Source organism: Haplochromis burtoni, unplaced genomic scaffold (genome assembly GCF_018398535.1).
Source record: "Haplochromis burtoni strain Fernald_Lab_line unplaced genomic scaffold, NCSU_Asbu1 Contig_110, whole genome shotgun sequence".
Classification (NCBI taxonomy): Eukaryota; Metazoa; Chordata; class Actinopteri; order Cichliformes; family Cichlidae; genus Haplochromis; species Haplochromis burtoni.
Window position 1 is genome coordinate 782,782 of NW_024582471.1, and position 20,478 is coordinate 803,259.

Below are 20,478 nucleotides of genomic sequence, written 5' to 3' on the forward strand. Positions count from 1 at the left end.
TCTCTGGATGTCTGGAGCCTGGATCTCCCCCATACCTGCTTCATGCCCTGGAGGACGGGGCTATGGCTCCCCACACCCTCTAGCAGATCATTACATGAAGGAACCTTTTAAAAACAAGCGCGTCCATGCTCACAGGTGTACACACAGGTGCTCACACACACAAACTACACCCTTTTTGGCTCCTACCTCAAAGCACACTGTGCGCTGTCCATCCAACGTGTGGCACAATAATATTCAATATTTAGTATTTACTGTTATATTCACATAGATCATCGCGATGATTGCTGGGTTTTTTTGCTTTTTTTCCTCTTTCTCAACAGGTGATCCAGGTGATTGATATATGTATTTTTTGTCTTTTTGTTTTGTTGGTTTTTGTTTTTTGCCCTTTATCACCGTTCCTCTTCCCCACTGTTTTTCTTTCCCTCTTTCTTTCTCCCTTTTCTTTCCCCCAGTCATGTCTGTCCCATGTGTAGCAAGCGAAAATAAAATAAACAATAAAAGCAAAGATGAATCAAATTTGGGAAAGTAAATCTGTTGGGCATCTTTCTTTAATTTTAGACAATAATTCTGATGGCAAAAGAACCAAACGGGACAGGCGAAAAATAAATAAATAAAAATAAACAGTGCAATCACTTTTTCACACTACTGTGCTTTAGTGGCCTGTAAGTGTAGGTGCTTCATTGAGTTAAGACCCGGTGACATTAGTGTTTCTAGTGTTTCTTTTCCAACAGAATAAAACACTTCAGCTTTTTAAATAACCACAACACACTTCAGCTTTTTAAATAACCACAACACAAATCGTAGATCTTTAAGTTTTTATAAGACTTATAAAAAAGAAAAAACATAACACAATAACCAAGGCATGTCATACATTGTGTTTTTTCTTTGTTTCTCTGTAGAGTATTTACAAAACTGCCTTATGTACAGATAGCAACACCTTGTAAATGGAGAAAGCTACATAATGCCTAGCACAAACAACCAGTTAGCTCAATGATAATATATTTGTTATGTACAATGTAACTGGCAAGGCTAGAGCGAGATAAGGTCAAAGATTCTGCAAAAGGTTTAAATTACTTCAAGTATCCATTTTGAGGTTTTATGGAGGTTTTACTCTGATGGACACAGATTTCCAGCAACACTGAAAAATAAAAATCTGGTCGAGCTGCAAACTGTGTAGTGTGGCTGGGAAAGGACAGAGAAAGAGGAGGAGGAGCTCTAGCCATTGAAAAGGACAAGACAGACAATGCAACAAAAGTGGCGCCACAGAACAATCACTCCTCTGATAAATGCCCATTTTTTAAGTAACCTTTAACACAACCAAGGGAAATCTCCTCTCCACACATAAAGTGATATCCAGCTTATTGGCCTATAGCACCTTTTTTTACTGCTTTGAATGAAAATGTGCAATGGGCAGAAAGACACAAAATCATAGCTAAAACATAAGAGTTGCTCAGGGCAAAATATTTATCCGTATCAGTTGACGTGAAAGACAACAGGCTTCACAACAGCTCTTTGTGATTTAACTAAACATCTTAGGTATCCAAATAGAACTTCACAACATTCACAGGCCGTTTAATTGTCGCTGCCATGAAACCCATTGTCTCCATCACAATGAAGATTCATTTCAATTAATTAAAAAAAAAAACTTTATAGTAGCTTCAAGAGCATAACTCATTCATCATCTAGTACCTCACATGGAAATTAAGGTCCAAATATTATGCAAACAGAATTGCACAGTCAGTTGTATGAAAAAAAAAAAGCGCAGTTGTTTGAGGACAGATCTGGCTATTCTCTTCTCAGTTAGCAGAAGTTAGGTCTATTCTAATTATAAAGCCGCTATGAAGGAAAGTGTGGCCCCCGAGTGCGGGCCATTTGTCCTATTAACGTCTCCGAGTGCAGAAAACACTAATGCTACTTCACAACGTTCATATAACAACACTGTAGGGATTGGTTTCCTCCTGTGTTTACATTTCAGTTTAGTGTATCCATGTAAGAAGAAGGAAAAAAAATGTCCATGTACAACACAGCACAGGCTGTGGTCTCTCACGGCACGTCTCAAACGGCACCCGAGTCCAAGCGCACTGCTTTTAAACAAGACTTCCACTGTAACCGTCAAAACCAGGACCACCACGAATACTCTAGTGTAATTTTAAGACCTTGAAATGGAGCGGCACAAATTTTTCTTTTTGTATGGCTCAAAATTAAATGCCATCAGGTGCCAAATTAGAAGCCACGTCAAAAACAAACCGCACTGCCAGAGAGCGGTGTTAAATTTAGGACCGTCCTCTCAAAATTAGTGCATTTTGTGGGCAGCAGGTACCATTTGAGATTCTGCTCTGATCAGCTGCACCGAAATAAACATCCTACGAGCTCCCAACCCACCCAAAACCTGCCCCCTCAGCAGACAGTGAGGGGCTGGGGTTCGCTTTCACGCCGCTGATTCTTCTTCAGTAGCTGAATGCGGTTGTGGCAGTAGAACTTGATGGCTCGCCAGTCGCGGTGATTGTTGACCAGCAGGGGGCACTGCTGCAGGCAGCGCTCACAGTCAGCCTTGGCAGGAACGCGAAGCTCATTGATGTTCTGGGTCAGGTGCTCCTCGACTGCAGCGCGCTCAGCCTCTGACCAGGGACGCTTCAGGACGCCTCGCTTTCCTGCAGTGAACAAAAGAGGAACAGAGTTAGAGGTTAAATGATTTTTTAGAGCTCGTACTCTGAATCAAAGCTTATGGCTGAACTGGAGAAAATACAGAGCTGAGAGCATTTACATTTCTGTTTTTCTGACATTTCTTTTCCATGTTAGCATAAAAACTGAGGTCCAGTCTGATAAAGATAAAGATCTGGTGATGAAACAAACAAATCAAACTTGGAGAGAAAAAAATGACTGTGGTGACAAACTGAGAGAAACATTTTGTGCCCATCAGATTCCACAACTGCTGTTTATTGAGATCGCTCTTTATTTGGAGCTATTAACTAAGACACTACTGATTTCTATGTAAAAAATTATGTCCTGAAAAGGGACAGCTTGGTGTGTTTTTTGCATCCTTTGTGCAGCGATACCAACCATGTCCACTTGTGCTACGTGCTACCAGGCCACCTTTGACAGTCTCTGAGGTTGTTTGCAGTCAGTCCAAGTCAGATTGTGACTGTTTGCAGAAAGGTCTCCTCCTATCAGGTGACCTGTGCAAACGGCTTGTGAACAAAAATGGTTTTGGGTGTCCACCACTCTCAAGCTCTGGGCAACCAATCAGTCACCACAAACTGCGATTGGTCCCAGAATGTGGAAAAAGAAAACATCAATACATTTACCAGGCAGCTGCTGATTTTCTTTTATGTATTTTTTTGTAGATGCAAGGAGGTTACATCCTATTTTTCCTCATGTGACTGATTTATTAGTTTACTCTAAATGAGGAGATAGCTTTGTCACGCTAAGTGTGTTGAGTGTTGGATGCCCTCTTGGTTATAGTATTCCCAGAGAATTGTTATTATTTTAATAAAGTAGCAATATTTGGTGTCGGTATTGTTACAATGTTTGCAATACTATGCTTTATCATTCCCCAAACCCCTAAATATATCCATTACTTTCCAATAAAACTGAACTAAAGATACTTCACATACGAAACATCTTAATTATTTGCACCTCCTAAACCTTCAACTTCTTGAGGCTCCTTTGGTACATCAAATGTTTGTGACTTCAACATTGAGCTTTTATTTCCTGTAACTCAACCAGTGAATATTCCCTACTGGGATAAAGATGCACCAGTTCACCTTGGGCTTCACTTTCTCTGACAAACAAAACAGCTTGAACCATTCATGTTGTGAAGTTTCTTTCCCTCCTTTTTTCTTCCTCGTTTCACCTTTTCATATTCTAATAATGGTGTTATAAATGCATTCGGCTTCAATTTTCTTGTTAGGTGTGAGTGTTTTTATTTTTAAATCGTATACATACAACTATCTCATTGCATTGTGCAAATGCACATAACACTCGACACACAAATAAACCTGATTTAGGCTGACCTGTGCCTCTCCTGCGGTTTGCGGGTGGAGGGTCAAGAGGAAGCGGAGGGGGTGGCTGGTTGTTCTTGAGCTTCTTGGGTCGTCCGACCCTCCCGTTGTTCTTGCCCTTCCTGACATACAGCAGGGTGGGTGTAGGATTCAGAGCCGGAGCAGGGGTGTGCACCTCAGGCTTCTCCTTCACATTCTCCCCTTCAGATTCTCCCTCCGAGTACGAGTCTGCAGAGTTTCCTGACATGACTGAAAAGAGCAAAGAAGAGAACTTCATCAGCCTGATGTTAAAAATGTTTGTTTCCAATAAACTGCAGTCACACTCAATCATTCACAAAAAACTGAAAGAAAAGTTACAATCCAAGGACAAAACATCACTCATTCACGAGCGGTCCATCCATCTCACCATCCAGTTCCAGACAGATGTGGTTCAGGCTCATTCCTCTGAACAGTACTCCATCCCTCTCTCCACACAGCACGACCCGGCCCACTCTGCCCATCAGGCCTGGGTCCTGGCCAATACCAGCACAATTCTGCGTCACGTGGTACTCCCTCTCAAGGAAGTGTTCGAGCCTCTCCACAGCGCTGCCTCCAAGCTGTCCGGGCTCCTCTCCTTCCCCGAGAAGCAGCAGCTGAGTTAGGATCGCTACCTGTCGACGAACCCTGGTCTGGGTCAGGGCGCGGGGATTGCGGGTACCGCTGGAGCGAGCGAGGCTGCGCAGCAGATCGGTGCCACGCAGTGGCGTGGCAGGAGAGTGGTAGGGTCGAGCAAAAACGTATGGGTTTGCAGGGTCAACTCCTACATCCTGCCGTGTCTGCAGGAGAAGCTCCAGACAGGGCTCACAGTGAGGAGGTAGGATGAGGGGTTGCACACGTCCTCGTTTACCCTGGACTCCGACTCTGGGGAGGTGAGGAAGCACCATGCGCTCAAAGGGCGACAGGGAGGCCTCTAATGGGGTAAGAGCTGGAGGGGCACCAGGTGGAACAGGAACAGGGCATTGAGGAGTAACACGGGCCCGATATTCACTGATGGACAGCTTAGAGACCTCACACTCACGCCGTCGGTTATACAGGATAAGGAGCGCCAGGCTGGAGTGGCAGAGGAGGCGCCAGGCCTCGGCAGACTGCAGCTGGCGAGAGAGAGACAAGAAGGCCGAGTGCTGCAGCCGGCGGAGGTACAGCACCAGAGAGGACAGGGAGGAGAGCAGGGGCAGCATGTGGTGACGCCCCGAACCACTGCAAAAAAAAGGAGTAGGTAGTTAAAAAAAAAAAAAATCTATACAGCATAGTGTGGCGATACTGTATCGATACAGGAAACCAAATATTGACTTGGACTGACTGCAGTCACTCTCATAAATATTCTTGAAGGTTTGCAGGTAACTTATTTGTTCTTTAATTTATAAATGCAGAAAGGCTTCCACCATAGCATCAGCCTGAATGAGCCTTTGTCAATGAGGACTACTTGAGGGGACTCAACTCAGCTGGCTGCCATATGGTTGTACCCTGCTTATATTAATATAAAACAGGAAGGTGGCTGAGCTCAAATGTAAAGTTCTAGTGAATACAAATATCTTTCTGTGTAGAGTGCAACAGACACATGATTGTTTTCTTTTATATTTATAGATTTATAGAAATCCTAGAAAAAAAATGAAGTTAATTGCTATGTTAGCTGCCGTATATGGCTGAGATCAGACTGACTCCTCTTGTGGTAACATTGTGGCAGGTTTTAGTGACAGTGTTGGTACATTTGAAAATCTCAGCTATTTTTTTTTTATAAATAATGAAAGTAAATGAAAAATTTAATTAAAAACGAAGGCCAGTGTTATCAGACAACATAATTAATATTTGTGATTATCAGTGTAGTTAGGTGGCATCAGAGGCAAATAGTTTGGAGTTTATTGTGAGTTCATCATCGCTTCATGTCAGCTTCTGAATTTTGTTTACGCAATGCGTTCAGTGTGTAACGCCCTTAACTTTTACAACTCATTCACTGACTAAGTTACCTCAGCAAGTCCTTTTCCTTATCTTCTGTCCCACTTTCATCTTCTACCTCCATCACCCCATTTTCCTCCTCCTCTTCCTCCTCTTCCTCTTCTTCCTCATCCTCCTCTTCTTTTGGTGGCTGTATCTCTTTGGCCAACTTGGTGCTGAAGGACTGAGGGCACACCAGCTCTACTTCATCCTCGTCTATTGGTCTCTTCACCTCCACAACCTCCACATCCTCTTCATCTTCATCCATGCCTTCCTCCTCCTCTTCCACCTGCCTTTCTTTCTTAAGCTTCCTCATCGCTCCCTTCTTGGACTGCGTCAGAGCCACAGGAGGCGGGCTCCTCTTAAGCACTGACACCGGCACTGCATTCTGTCCTCGTGGAGGAGTCAGAACAGGAGGGGTGGAGTTTCTACTGCAGGGAGCAGGGGATTGGTTACCTGACATGAGAGTGGGCGGAGACATGGAGAGATCCTGAACGCTGCCTGGTGATAGATCTGAACCGCGGCTCTGTCCTGTAGCGTGTGACAATTTCGAGCGTTGCTGGGTGTGCGTGTGAGCTGAGGCCGGGTTCGAGTTCTGTGCCTGCAGACGGGGCATCTGCGTGTAGCGCTCGACGAGTGCGGAGCAAACATCGGGCTGATGAGCATGGTGTTTATCTAAGTGGCGGCCCAGGGAGCGGAAGTGGCGTCCACAGTACTCGCAGGTTTGGCGCATGGAGTCTATGGAAACTCCTCCTCTGGAGACATTCGCGGTGACACTGCATGTAGTGTTGGAAGCCAAAGGACCTGGAGGTTTGAACACAGGCTTGGCTGAGGACACAGAAGTGGATGAAGACGAGCAGGGTGGGGAAGACTGCGCTGAAGAATGGGATGAAGGAAACAGACGGTTGTGATGAGGACCGCTCGACGGGGAGACTTGCGGCGGCCTCCCCGGTGGGGTCCGATGGGGGGTCTTTTTCTTTGAAGGAGTGCCTCGACGTTTCTTTCGCCGGCGTATCGCACGGCCACGCGGGCTAGAGTTGTCCTCATCTCCAGCATCTGAGTCACTAGCATCAGAATGGGAGATGGGCGAGGATGACGGGGAGAGGGACCACGACGGGGTGACATATTCCTGCTGCTGTTGTTGCCGCTGCTGCTGCTGGGTGGTCAGGGAGAGTGGTTCCTCCTCCTGCACGTGAAAAACAACAACAAGTGTTAGCCTGCGGGTTTTTTTAACAGTAGTAATAAAATTACCACAAAAGTTGTCCACTTTCAAATAACTGAAGTCTTCTGAAGTTCATAACCTTTGTTATTTCCTTCCTGAACCCTTTTTCTTTTCCCTTTAGACATATGTGTTGTACAGATCTGCAAAAATATTCCTAACTTTTATCCTATCCGCTTTGAATAAGTGCATTATAGTCAACAGAATTTTTAATAGGCAAGACTGATAAAACCTTGAGGATCAATATGTGCAGGAAAAAAACAAAACAAAACTACAAGTTGCCAAGCTGAGATGCTTTTAGTTCATGACTGCAGCTCTTCTTTAACTGCTGTAAAACACTGAGAGCTACCAAGTCACAGCTGTTTTCCAAAGCTGTCCACTATATCACTTATTGGCAGAATTACTGTTAGAGATCATACCAATGAAACTGAAATGTCACTGCTCACATAAATATATCCCAACTAAAGGCATGTTTAACTTTTGTTAGTCTGATTAGTGAAACGCTGTCATGGCACAACAGCCTCTTTTCCACTAGTTTTACTCACTTGACTCTACTCAGTTTTTAGGGTTCCCCATTAACTGGTAATACCTGGTACTGTTTTAGTACCTTCTCATCCGGGGTTCCAAGTGAGCTAAGTCGAGCCAAAACTGTGACGTCAGTGAATGAGTCATAAGAGTGACTTCTTTACAAAAATCAAACCTGCCATTTTTTAAATCCAGCAATGAGAGGAAGTTGTTACACACGAACTAAAACAGTGGTCCAACGTAGAGCTACAGAGGTTCAGCAGCAGGTGTACCATCAACTTGATGTCCACCACTGTTGCCTTTGCGTTGCATACAAATGACGTCACTGGACTTATTGGCCGTGTTGCTATAACAACCCCACCCACACTGAAATGTTCCTCTATTGCAATGGAAAACAACTTGGGCAGGATGCTGAACCTCAAATTGCCACTGGAGTGAGAGTATGAGATTCATAGAAAAAAGCACCTTAAGGCATAAAATAATGCTCTTTATGAATCAGTGAATGGGTAAATGTGGCTTGTAGTAAAAACTGTTTTTTATTTATCAGTTACCATACACTCCACTATGCTCTTATCTTACTTATGTTACTGTGTTTTTGCAGAAAATGCTATTATAGCAATGAAAGTAAAACATGTGAACATCAATTAGTAATACGACATTGCCAGTTTATTATTTTATGAGTTGAAAATATAAAAAATACCCATTTTGCTTTCGTTTAATACTTACAATGTATAGAGAAAACTTTATAAGCCTAATTTAACAAAAAAATTTCATTCATATTTAGAAAGTAATTTAGGGATATGTGAAAAGACAACCAAGAAATTACTCTAATGCAGGGGTGGGCAATCTCAGTCCATGAGGGCCGGTGTCCCTGCAGGTTTTAGATGTGTCCTCGAACCAACACAGCTGATTTAAATGGCTAAATTAGCTCCTCAACATGTCCTGAAGTTCTCCAGAGGCCTGGTAACGAACTAATCATGTGATTCAGGTGTGCTGACCCAAGGTGAGATCTAAAACCTGCAGGACACCGGCGCTCGTGGACTGAGATTGCCCACCCCTACTCTAATGTAATGATCCTCTGGTTTTAATGTCATTTTTAAATCTTTTGTTCCTGGCAAATCACATTTTATCTGCCCTTTATATGGGTGTGGCTGACAGATCTAAATACTACACTACCCACAAGTCCCTGGTGCCTTTGTATGGAGGAAAAGGAGATTTTAACTTTTAACTGTTGCTAAACTGCAGAATGACATCACCTAGAATTCAACATAGAATTTAAAAGTTTATTCATGCTGACTAGTTTTGCCACAACAACTTGTTTTGTTTACTTATTGATCTAAAAGTTCAATAAGTAAACTTAAGGGATGATTTTATGAAGACAAGCTCTGGCTTTTAAGCACCTTCTAAAGCACCTTCATATTTTGTAATGCTTGAAGTTATGATTGAACAGAGATTTTCATGTTGGGATATGTGCTCAAAAAGTGTCTATTTAAAAAAATTTATGTGGCTTTTCCTTTGTAGACTTCAAAAACAGCCCCTCCTACCCAGTAACTACATGTGCTGCGCAAAGTCTACTTGTCACATCTTTAAAAATTACAACGCTGCAGGGTTTTTTGTTTTGTTTTTTACATCACTGTTTGTGCTTTTAGGAACCAAGTGGTGTTTTTCTTTTACCTTTTTGATATTGTTGGTCTCGGTGTCAGAGCTGCAGTCATGTTGCGCGGGAGAAACAGTACCACGAAAACCCTGCGGGACACAAACCACTCACATTAAAACAGCCAGCACGCTGCACATTAATGTTTGCCATCACAATCAGACTCAGCTGTCACTCAGAGAGCACAAGGATAGCCCTCCACAGTTGGCCCAAGGCGCAAAGGTTGATTATGACGCCAAAAGTCTCAATAACGAGCCAAGCAAAAAGAAGTTCAAATAGACCTGCATTCAAACACTGTCAGCTTCTCATAAGAAATTAAAATGTGATTATCAATCATGCTGGAATGCCGGGTACAGAGCAAATCAATTAACCAATAACAAAAGTCTAACAGAGCGTGAGCCGCCTTGGCTCCACTGCAGCCACTGATGTCAATTTCTCCATTTTTGTCAATTTAATCTTCCTAAATGGATTCTGGTATCATCATCCTGTTGAATAAATTGATCTGATCTAATGAGATCCATTAAAAGAACAGATGTCATGCAATAACCATGGCGACTGTTGCTTAAGCACTATAGGTAGAAAGCAAGCTGGAGCTCAACCATCACCATGGTAACCCCATGCCTTGCTTAGCTTGTGTGTGTAACATTAATGTGTGAGCAGTGTGTGTGTGTGTGTGTGTGTGTGTGTGTGTGTGTGTGTGTGAAACAGGGATACGTGTTTGAAGCTGATCCAAGAATGTGAGTACATATGGTTGCCTATCTGAAGCCATCAGTGATATTCAGAGTGTGAATGGCTTTCCTTGACCTATCCTCAACCAGCGGTTGGGTTTGGATTTAAAACTGAATTTCCACCTGAGCTTAAAAGGAAGTTTCAGCCAAAGAGTGTATATAAAAGATGGCTGTGGTTTCCACAGCTGAAAAAAAAATCTGCGGTATATCTGCGTTATTTCTTATGGTCAGCAGGGGGAGTCACTTTTCCAGTTGCGAAAATAAGTCCAGTACTTCTAAGTACTTCTCATTTGATCCATAACCTCAGTAAACATTATCTTGATAAATTTGTGGTCTCGCTAGTTTCAGTCTTATTAAGATGAACATGATGGCTCATGTTCTATATTATGGTCTATCTGACATTTGATTGACAAGACGCAGCTGCATGAGTGTGCAGTGTCCGTAGTTTCTTAGTCAGATCCACCCCTCACTCATTACGCACATAGCTGAGCTCGAGGCTTTAAAACAGTGACTATAAACCAAACAAATAGGTGATGTCACAGAGGCTCAGTCCATCCTTTACATACAGCGTGAAGCTTTTTCCTAGCAAAAAATGGGCTCTTTGGGGGTGACTGCATGTAAGAAAGAGGATTGGCCCATATATAATAAGTCTGTGTTACCTTATTTAAATGAAGTCTGCCATGCCTGACCACTAGATAAATACAAATCTATTCCATTCTTAACTAAATTACTTTTTTAATGTGGTGGTTTTCCTTTGGGGTGAGCCCAGATCCTTTTTTTGCGGGAGTTTTCTTTTATGTAGGCATAAAAACACTGTTTTGTTATAGGTTTGGCTAAGTAGATGATTGAGCTGTAAAGAGAAAGCAAACATGAACAGCTACGCTCAATCAAAACAAAATGTCCTGTGGCTGCACTGTGCTGTGGTCTATCCTGGCTACTATTGACGAGGAGACCTTTTTAAAACTAATTTCTCCCTGAGCGACTGATAAACACTGGAAAAAAGCAGTCAATCCTTGAACCAAATTTTGGCAACAAGCGCTAACATTTCATCAGGTTTTCTGCATTGTTAGACTGTCTATAGGATCCCTAACATAAGCAAGCACTAATGTGAGGTTAAGGATGAGAAAAAGTCTTGATGTAATATGTGCCATGACACTGACCAGGTTCTCGCCCCACTCGGTTAGGCTGTAGTCCACAGTGATCTCCTCGCCCTTGGTGATGTCTCGAATGGCAATAACCACCAGTCGCACCTGGTTGCCGCAGTGGACCTCTCGGATACGGCAGTTAGGGGAGGGAGGGAAAGAGCTGGCTGTCGGAGCCGGAGCGGAGGCTGTTGGAGCAGCTGGAGCTGTGGACGCAGGGGTCAGAGAGGGGGCCTGAGCTGAAGCAGCGGAGGCTGGGGCGGGGGCGGGGACAGGCGTTGGTGTTGCAGCTGAGGAAGCAGCTGGAGACAGAGCTGGTGTAGAGGATGAGCAGGAGCCGTGCTTGAGTCCGGGGGAGACCTTGTCATGAGCCTGCTCCGATGGACCACTGATGAAGGAGGTGGAGGATTGGAAGTAAAATTCACCTTTATTAAAATAATATTGTTTTTATTATTCTGTTCTGTCCTTATGCTTTTTCCTACTTTCTTAGGACTGGAAAGATGTTGTGTTTCTGCTTTTCTAGCTGTGTTTCAGAATCAGAATCAGAATACTTTATTAATCCCGAAGGAAATTAGGGTTACAGCAGGCAGCACGCTAATGGCGCATGCGCACTTACAAAGGAACCTTCTGACCAACTTTACACAAACATCACATTGGGGAGACATGTCAGAAAGGTAGGCTGATAGGAAAAAACAACGAAAATACATAACATGAGGTAAGAGGAGGAGAAAAAAAACTCCACTCAGACTGAGCTCCTAGTGCTGAAAAAAGTAGCTGCTTTACAGAAAATGAATATACAGTAATTATTATAATTCATCAGTCATTTGAGTCATGTATAAAGTTTAAAAAAAAATACAAAAAACAGTAAATATGCCAGGAGTTCATCCACCCAGGGTTTACAGATGCTGCTGCTCTGATTGGTGAATTCTGAGTTGAATTAATGAAGGTTAGTCACCATTTATTTTGTCTAGAAGATGGAAAGGAAGTACTATTTAATTTACACTCACCAGGGATGAGGAGCAGGCTCTGAATTGTAGAAAGGACTGTCCAGCATGGGACGTTTATTCTCTCCTGCCTCCTTTCGTTCACCTGAGAGCACAGAAACTGTCAGTATAAAAGGATTACAAACATGTGCACAGGGAAACACATGGGCACACACACAGGGCATCACCCCATCTCCTGGAGCAGCACATACACAAGTGCACATAGCAGCACATACACAGTCAAGCACACAGACACATACACAAAACTAGGTCACATGCTCTGCACCCACACCAGTCACAAACACACACCAACAGATGCAGATACATATATCACACACAAACATGAACATGCACATGCACAGGTCATTGCTGTAAGAATAATAATACACACACACACACACACACCTGGGCTGAACCTGTGTTCAGACACGCTCTCCTCCTCAGTGGGCGTTACAAAGACTTTCACGGGCGTCCCTTTTCTCTTCCTCCCACAGCCACGTCTGCAGAAAACAAACAGACCCACAAAAGCACACAATTATCATTTAATCAATTGGCCTACTGGCCAAACTTCACATCAATCAGATATGATCAATAAACTGATAGCCACCTAATGAATCAATGCAGACCACATTGGAGGGCTAACTCCAATATCAGCAAACAAAAATGCACAGTAAGTAGAACATGGTTATTTAAACAGCTCTTCACCGTGTTTGACTGGAACAACAGGAAAATCTAGTAGAGTTTAGGATTTTACACGATCTGCACCGACTGACTCTGAGGAAGTCGCTCAGTCCAAGTCCAACAAAACTCTTGGCAAAGACGACATAATCGTCTTTTCTCACAATTCAGGTTCAGAAATTAAAGAGGGCTCAGGGAGCAACAAATAAGTTTTAATTAAGAGGCAAATACATCCCCAGTAATTAGCAGCTAGCCATCCTTATATTATATTCATTATACTTCACTGACCTTCACAGCTTTCCAGATACTGGTTGGTATACATGTTGTGCCTGTGTGCTGTCACTAGGGGGCAGTGTCAAAAATATGTGGCTTACCCATGTTTGTGCAGCCCTTGGAGAAGACCACAGACAGTGTGAAAGACTAATTAGTAATTAACCAATGAGCACGAAGGTTCACAGTCAGACCTGCACCTCTCTCGTCACATGCAGGTTCAAAACACTGAACTGGTGATGACGAGAACAATCAATGACATCACATCCAGCTTTCATACTTTCAATGGAGAAGACTTCAGTCACAACATACAAAGAGCTCTCTGTAGTTCAGTGAAACTTAGTGCTGAAAACAATGAAAACTGTCCACTGCGGCAAATGGATGTGTTTCTAATGCTGCTTTTTCAATCTTTGATTCTTCTGTAGTGGAAGGGGGCCACAAAGACAAAAAGTAACACGTACAAAACGTATCTCATGCAAACTGTAAATTATTAGACCCTGCATTAATCACTACGGTCTTGTTGTTGTTCTTGGCTCATTAGCACCACCTGTTGATCAGTGGATTAGTCTGATGCCAGCACTGGGATTGTCCCATCATGTGCACAGCATGCACATCTACATGCACCAACAGCACTTTTAGGATTCAAAAACTTTAGGGCGTACTTCATATCAGAAACAGAGTGAAAAACTAACCACAAATTACAGATGTAAGCCACTTTCACACATGAACGTAGGACACTTTCTCATGTGTAACACACAACAGCAGATAGTCTTCACTGTACTGTTTCTCACTACTTGAAATAATCAATAATCAATCACTTGCCACATGCGGGAAGAAGGACATATTACTCCCATTCCACAATCCTATAATTCAATGTGTGTGAATGGCATTAAAATAAAAAAATAGTAAATGGCCTGTATTTATATAGCGCTTTACTAGTCCCTAAGGACCCCAAAGCGCTTTACATATCCAGTCATCCACCCATTCACACACTGGTGATGGCAGCTACATTGTAGCCACAGCCACCCTGGGGCGCACTGACAGAGGCGAGGCTGTCGGACACTGGCGCTACCGGGCCCTCTGACCACCACCAGTAGGCAACAGGTGAAGTGTCTTGCCCAAGGACATAACGACCGAGACTGTCCAAGCCGGGGCTCGAACCAGCAACCTTCCGATTACAAGGCGAACTCCCAACTCTTGAGCCACGATCGCATTAGTAGTATCCGAGACATTCTTCTGTGTGTTATCAGACATAACGCGGAGTCTATAGTAGAAAGCTATCGAGACTGCTGCATTCTTACATGCACCTCCATCTGGGCTGCACTGCAAGTGTGAAAACATGAAAATTTACCAAATTTAAGTCACAAATTTTCACAAATGAACTTGCAACACTTTCAAATATGGTCAGGGTATTTTAACCAGCCATCCTTTCTCACGTGCAGCAGGAAACAGACGCATTCACACTACTGATAATACGCTGTGTGGTTTTAGGTGAGGCGGCGTGGAGCATGCAATAGGCAGCACACAACGCCTGCTCATTGGGGGTAAACGGCTGCAGACTGAGACAATGTTCGAATAATCTGGCTACACATAAGACTTTGTAGTAAGGAGCTACTAGGTTAAAGACCCGCCAGTGTCTGATCCCAGTGCCTCTGACATTTGCGTTCTCACATTCACCCTGTCTGATAAATCTGCGTTCAGGGCTGCATTGCATGTGTGAAAATGGCTGTAGCATGGGATGTGTGGTTTATTATTGTTTAAAGTAAAAGAAAAAATCCCACTGGTCAAAGTGATATTTAATTTGAATAAAACTTGCCATTAAATGAGAAAATACCACATTATCCTAATCAGCCCGCCACTTTCCTCCCCCAGAAAGAGATTCAGTAAATAAATAAATACAGTTTAAGTACTGTTGAGTGTCAAGGAGCCATAATAAACTAAACTGAGACAAATCAACATACAACACATAATGACTGTATCAATCATAGTAAGAGCCTGCCATCTTGTGAGTGTTTGGACTCGAGACACCCGGATCAAAACTAAAGAGAGTGCCATTACCCCCGTGGAGCCTGAATGCCGCCACCTGTGAGAGCCCAGTATGGCCGTGTGAGATTTTCTTCTTCAGAGTAAATCCAACGCCAAAACAGCCAAACTCACAAGAGCCAAACTGATTCTGCCTCTGCAGAATCTGGGCTAGTTCTGTTACCACACATCTCAATATTGTTTTCCGTCAGTCTATTTTTCACTCACATGACATTGGAGGCTTTTAAAACTAGGCCATAGGAAGATCGTGCTTTGGATTTTGAAGTGTTCATTACTGTCAGTGCGTGCATGTGTGTGTGTGGGGGTCTGTGTGTGTGTGTGTTTGCATGCAGACAAGAGAGTGAAATAAAAAAAACAGAAGAGGAAGGGAAAAGGGCTAGAAAGGAAAAAACTGAAGCAGTAGGAAACAGAGAGGGAGAAAAGTAGGAAAAGGGAGCAAATGAGAAAAATAATACAGAGACAGAACAGAGGGAGGGGAGGACAGTCACTGAGGCGATATCAACCAGACCCACTGTCTTTCTATTGATCCACTCCACTCCCATCTCATGATACTGTGTGCACATGTCTGTGTGTTTATGATAGTGTAAAACAAGACTGAGCGCCTTCATTTGCACTCACACATGTAGATTTTCTCCCCTCCTCTTGTTAAGCTTCCCTGTGCCTGTGCCAAACAAACACACAAACCCTGATTTGCAAATAAATCTGAAAAAGAAGAGAAACAACCCAGTAATCACCAACAAATCACAATAGAGCGTTTCAACGTGCGTGAAAGCCGAAACGTCTCCTCCACAACAGTTGTGCTCTTCAACTTATCACAGAATTTAAAAAGCCACATAACCGTGCGGCCGACCAGTCGTTACAATAATAACATCCTCTGTGAAAACCAGCAACCCACACGCGCTTTGTGACAACACTCTGCTGTGTTATGTCGCACACTGACAATTAATACGCTTAGCTTAATAACCAAATATTCAAAATTTGAGCCAGACAAACATGTTCTCAAAACATATTCGATCAATCGGACATAGCGTAAAAAACTAGCTAGGCTTTTCCAAAACTCTTACAGACTCACTCAACAGGAGTTTTCCAAAAACTAAACAAAATTAAAATAAAATCACAGCATGTAAGGTCATAGTTTTATTTTTGTCACTTAAAGCATTCAACTGCTGACATATCATAAGAAAGAGTAAATAAATGATCTAGGTACACTGTATGAATAGCACCTGTACTCTCAGTATAACAGAGTTACAAATTTAAGACTTTTCTGTTTTTTTGTAAGCATGAGAACTCGGCCATCTGCTTTAATCTGAATACATTTTACAGGAATTGTTATGCTTGAAATCAGAGTGCACTAGGATTGTGCAATCAATTAAACTGTTCATTCATGAAAGCAATATAAGTGAGATAAAACGACTATTGTGGCGCTTTGCCATCTTCTTTACTTGTACCAGCAAATTCATTCCTTGGCTGCAGCAGTTTAGCTCGCTTACATTATAGTTGAAATTTGAACAAATCCACTATTTATTCAAAGTCAGTGAGAACTCCTAAATAATTCCATTGATCTTAATACTGACCAAAATAATTGTGATTGTGATTAAATTAAGGAGCCACAATACATTATACTGCACTGACCTGTATTATAGTATTCATCTTACAACATCAAGCCCCTTAAGGCAACTGTTGTTGTGATTAGAGCAGGGCGATATGGCCAAAAGTATTTATCACGATATATATTTGAAAATTTGCGATAACGATATAACTGACGATATAATTGATGCGAGACAAAATACAACTCCACAACATTACTAGCGCAAAAAGACAACCTTCCATTTATTTTCACTTAAACAAGAAGCTGGTTTTTATGTACATTAAAGCTTTATAAAAATGTAACAGTGCAAATGCAAATTCCTTGCTGAAAGTTTAACCAAAAGGCATTTCCAGTAGAAATGGGCTGACATATCCTGAGCATAACCATGTATAATATCCACTGAAGTTAAAAAGAGGTGCTTTGCAACATTAAACTGCAGTGTGCAGTACGTATTTTTCGGACCATAAGGTGCACGGGATTATAAGGCACATTAAGCGAAACAAAGCAGTCAGATAAATCAAACTTTATTAAACTCATTCTTCTTGCTTCCTCCACTTCTGTACCATTGATTCATTAATGTTGAATTCTCTGGCAGCTGCTCTATTCCCATGTTGTTGCAGTATATTAATGACTAACCTCGTATTGTGGATGGATTATCTCAGTTGTTCTCCTGACTGAAGTTTGGTCCGTTTACAGCATCCTGCTGTCATCAGTACACTAAGCCATCCACAGCTTTCATTCTGACTGCATTCTTGTCTCTAAACTTTGATCGTCGTGCAACTTCTTAACCCTGCTTTAAACTTATCTCATCAAGTCCTGCTTAACAAGTTCGTTAGTCGTTCGTTCCCTCCAAATGCTCCCTGTTCTTTCTCTCTCTAATCTAACCTGTGTGTCCTTTCACTGTTATAAGCTCCGTCGCAATACGTAGGCACACTCTATTATGTCTGCGTCGAGCCAGGATGCGTGGTACCCACTCTTCTAAGCAAGCACCAACTGTCCATGGCTAACCTTCATCCTCATGTACAGTCTGAGATGCCTGTGGTCTTGGTTCTCTATCCAGAGGATAGTGGTGAGATTAGTGTAACTAGCATGTTATGCTAACATAGCTGTGTCGCTAGCGATCACGTAGCACATCATTATATACCAGCTAGCCCAACTTCAGTAACCCTACAAACGTCACTGCTGTTTAGTTTCCTGTCTTCATTTATGTTGGAAGTGATAGCAGAGCTGTACGTTTGATTTTTTTCAGAAATCTCTCAGTCAGAACATGCAATATCATGCTTAGGTAACTAGCGAAACTAGCGAGCTAACTTCCGCTAGCTTCCTGCTAACTTCTAACTCCGTTAAATGTAATAAATTTTGTTTTCATGGATGCCTGGAAGTTAAACTTCATAGTTACACCTGGTAAAGCAGCAATGCTGATCGTTTTATTAAAGATGAAAGAATTTAGACAGTTTTTAACTCTCAGTGATGCTGCAGTGTTCGTTTGACCTGAAGATACGGAGTTTAGGACCCAGATTACTCCCAGATTTAAGAGCATCTTAGTCCGACAAATACGACAATAACGACGGCCGCTTGCATGTTCTGCAAAAAAATGTGCTTTGTCGTGTATCTGACGGACAAACACCAAACCAGTTCCACATCACTGAAGTTGCACCATTTTTACAAACCAATTCTGGTTCATCTGTTTCACTCAACAATCGGCCATGTGCGTATGAAAACAAAGGCACTGCGCATGCGCGTTTTACTCCCATTCTATCGCGATATTTCATTTTCCTATCGTTGCCTAACATTATACCGGTATTACCGTGAACGGTATAATATGGCCCAGCCCTAGTTGTGATTTTGCGTTAAATAAATAAAACTGAATTTAAAAAATTGCAGAACACTTGCAGGCTATGGATGTACAGAAGGGTTAATTTTTTTGTTAAAATGGGGAGTGAGTTAACACATAATAAAAAAATGAGTAGAAATCGCACTTTATGTGCCCAGCTGTGATGGCTAACTCTGCGTTCACGCTGTAGTTGACAAACAGCCAGTATTTTAAAAAAAACAAAAAACAGGTTGTGCGCTCCCAAAAAAAAAACTTCAATCTGGCCTCACGTGGTGCAGTTTCAGACAGCAATTATGTGGATCGCAGGGCGCGCTGAAGCAAACAAAGTCAAAGAAGCAAATATCGTTACACCCCTGATACTTGGTAACTAAACCGGATGATTAAATAACAACGTGAGAATAACAACAGCATGATGAAGTTATAGCTTATCAGAATATGACTGCAGTCATGGGGGACTCTGCAGTGATGCCTACATACTGCCAGAAACCACTCGGGACAGACAGGTTTAGCTTCCCAACAGGTTAGCAGCTTATTTCCAGAAAACCAAAGTTTTTCTCCATTTATATTTTGCTGGATTATTTTGGGTCTTCTGAGCGTCTGCCTGTGTATTCAGTTCTGGTTCACTGAGTTTCTGGGAACTTTCTCGCCAACCAAATCTGTCTCACCTCCACTTCTTCGGCGAGTTGACCCTTCGATATCTCCCTCCATTCCTGTCTCACCCTCTCAATCGATTCTCTCATTCTTCTCTCCCTCCTTCACTCCCAACACACACACACACACACACCTCTCGCCAACCCACATGCATGCACAAGTACACAAACAAGTCCATACTCAAGACCCACATATGCGTGAGCACACATACAGACACAGAGCTCATAGAGTCCACATGTGCGCGGACACACACACACACACACATACACACACTCATCCCTCCCCCTCCCTAGTCCACATGCATGCACAAACACACACACCCACACACATACACCGAGGTACGCAAACAGGCGCTCACACACACGCACTCACACACACACACCCCTCCCTCTCAGGCTTACAGGCACGCAAACACACTCACTCTCTGACACACACACACACACACACACACATACACACAAAGTGCACACAAATATCCTCTCTCTCTAGCCAAGCTCACATGCACGCACACACACATACCCCTCCCCCTCTCGCCAAAGCTCACATGTGTACACACACACACACACACACACATAGAAAAGCTCAGTGAAGCACACACACACTCTCTCTCTCTCCCCAGCGCTCAGTTTCTCTCAAATAACCAAACCCACAGTCTCATGTTCCATCTCTGACACACACACACTTTTTCCCTCATTTACACACACACAAAAGCAAGCACGCACACATTCAATCTGTACATTACAGATTCTCAAACTCATGCATATCTGCTACAATTTATTTTCTCCTCCACTGTACGGCACGCATACACACATGTTCCATCAGACCCATTATTCTTTCTCAGCCACAAACAAACAAATACTACGTGTGCTGGCAGATGCAAAGACACACAACCTCTTGTCACGCAACTGTTTCTGCGCTCCACATACATTTGGATTATGCACAATCTCACACACACTCATGCACAAACTCACTCAATAAAGCCTCACATATACTCTGTCCTTCATGCAGAATATTTTCTCTCTCTCTCCAACACACACTCACACACACAGAATCCTCAATAATAAAAGAGATACAAACACACACACACACTCCTCCCCCTTCTCACATATACCATACCACCCACACAAGGCACGCACACACACACACACACACACACACACACACACACACACACACACACACACACACACA

General features: G+C 42.8%; 1 protein-coding gene across 1 annotated transcript in view; it reads right to left on the reverse strand.

The window, feature by feature from the left end:
* Positions 1 to 800: 800 nt before the first annotated feature.
* Positions 801 to 20,478, reverse strand: part of si:dkey-117m1.4 (serine/arginine repetitive matrix protein 1) — a 22,418-nt gene continuing 2,740 nt past the window's right edge. The window contains exons 2-9 of the mRNA XM_005928244.2: positions 12,629 to 12,723; positions 12,248 to 12,329; positions 11,259 to 11,628; positions 9,391 to 9,462; positions 6,005 to 7,158; positions 4,408 to 5,237; positions 4,014 to 4,250; positions 801 to 2,651 (exon numbers count right to left, since the gene is read on the reverse strand). Of these exons, the coding sequence (XP_005928306.1) occupies positions 2,398 to 2,651; positions 4,014 to 4,250; positions 4,408 to 5,237; positions 6,005 to 7,158; positions 9,391 to 9,462; positions 11,259 to 11,628; positions 12,248 to 12,329; positions 12,629 to 12,723 (3,094 nt within the window). The 3' untranslated portion in view covers positions 801 to 2,397. The remainder of the gene's footprint in view (positions 2,652 to 4,013; positions 4,251 to 4,407; positions 5,238 to 6,004; positions 7,159 to 9,390; positions 9,463 to 11,258; positions 11,629 to 12,247; positions 12,330 to 12,628; positions 12,724 to 20,478) is intronic.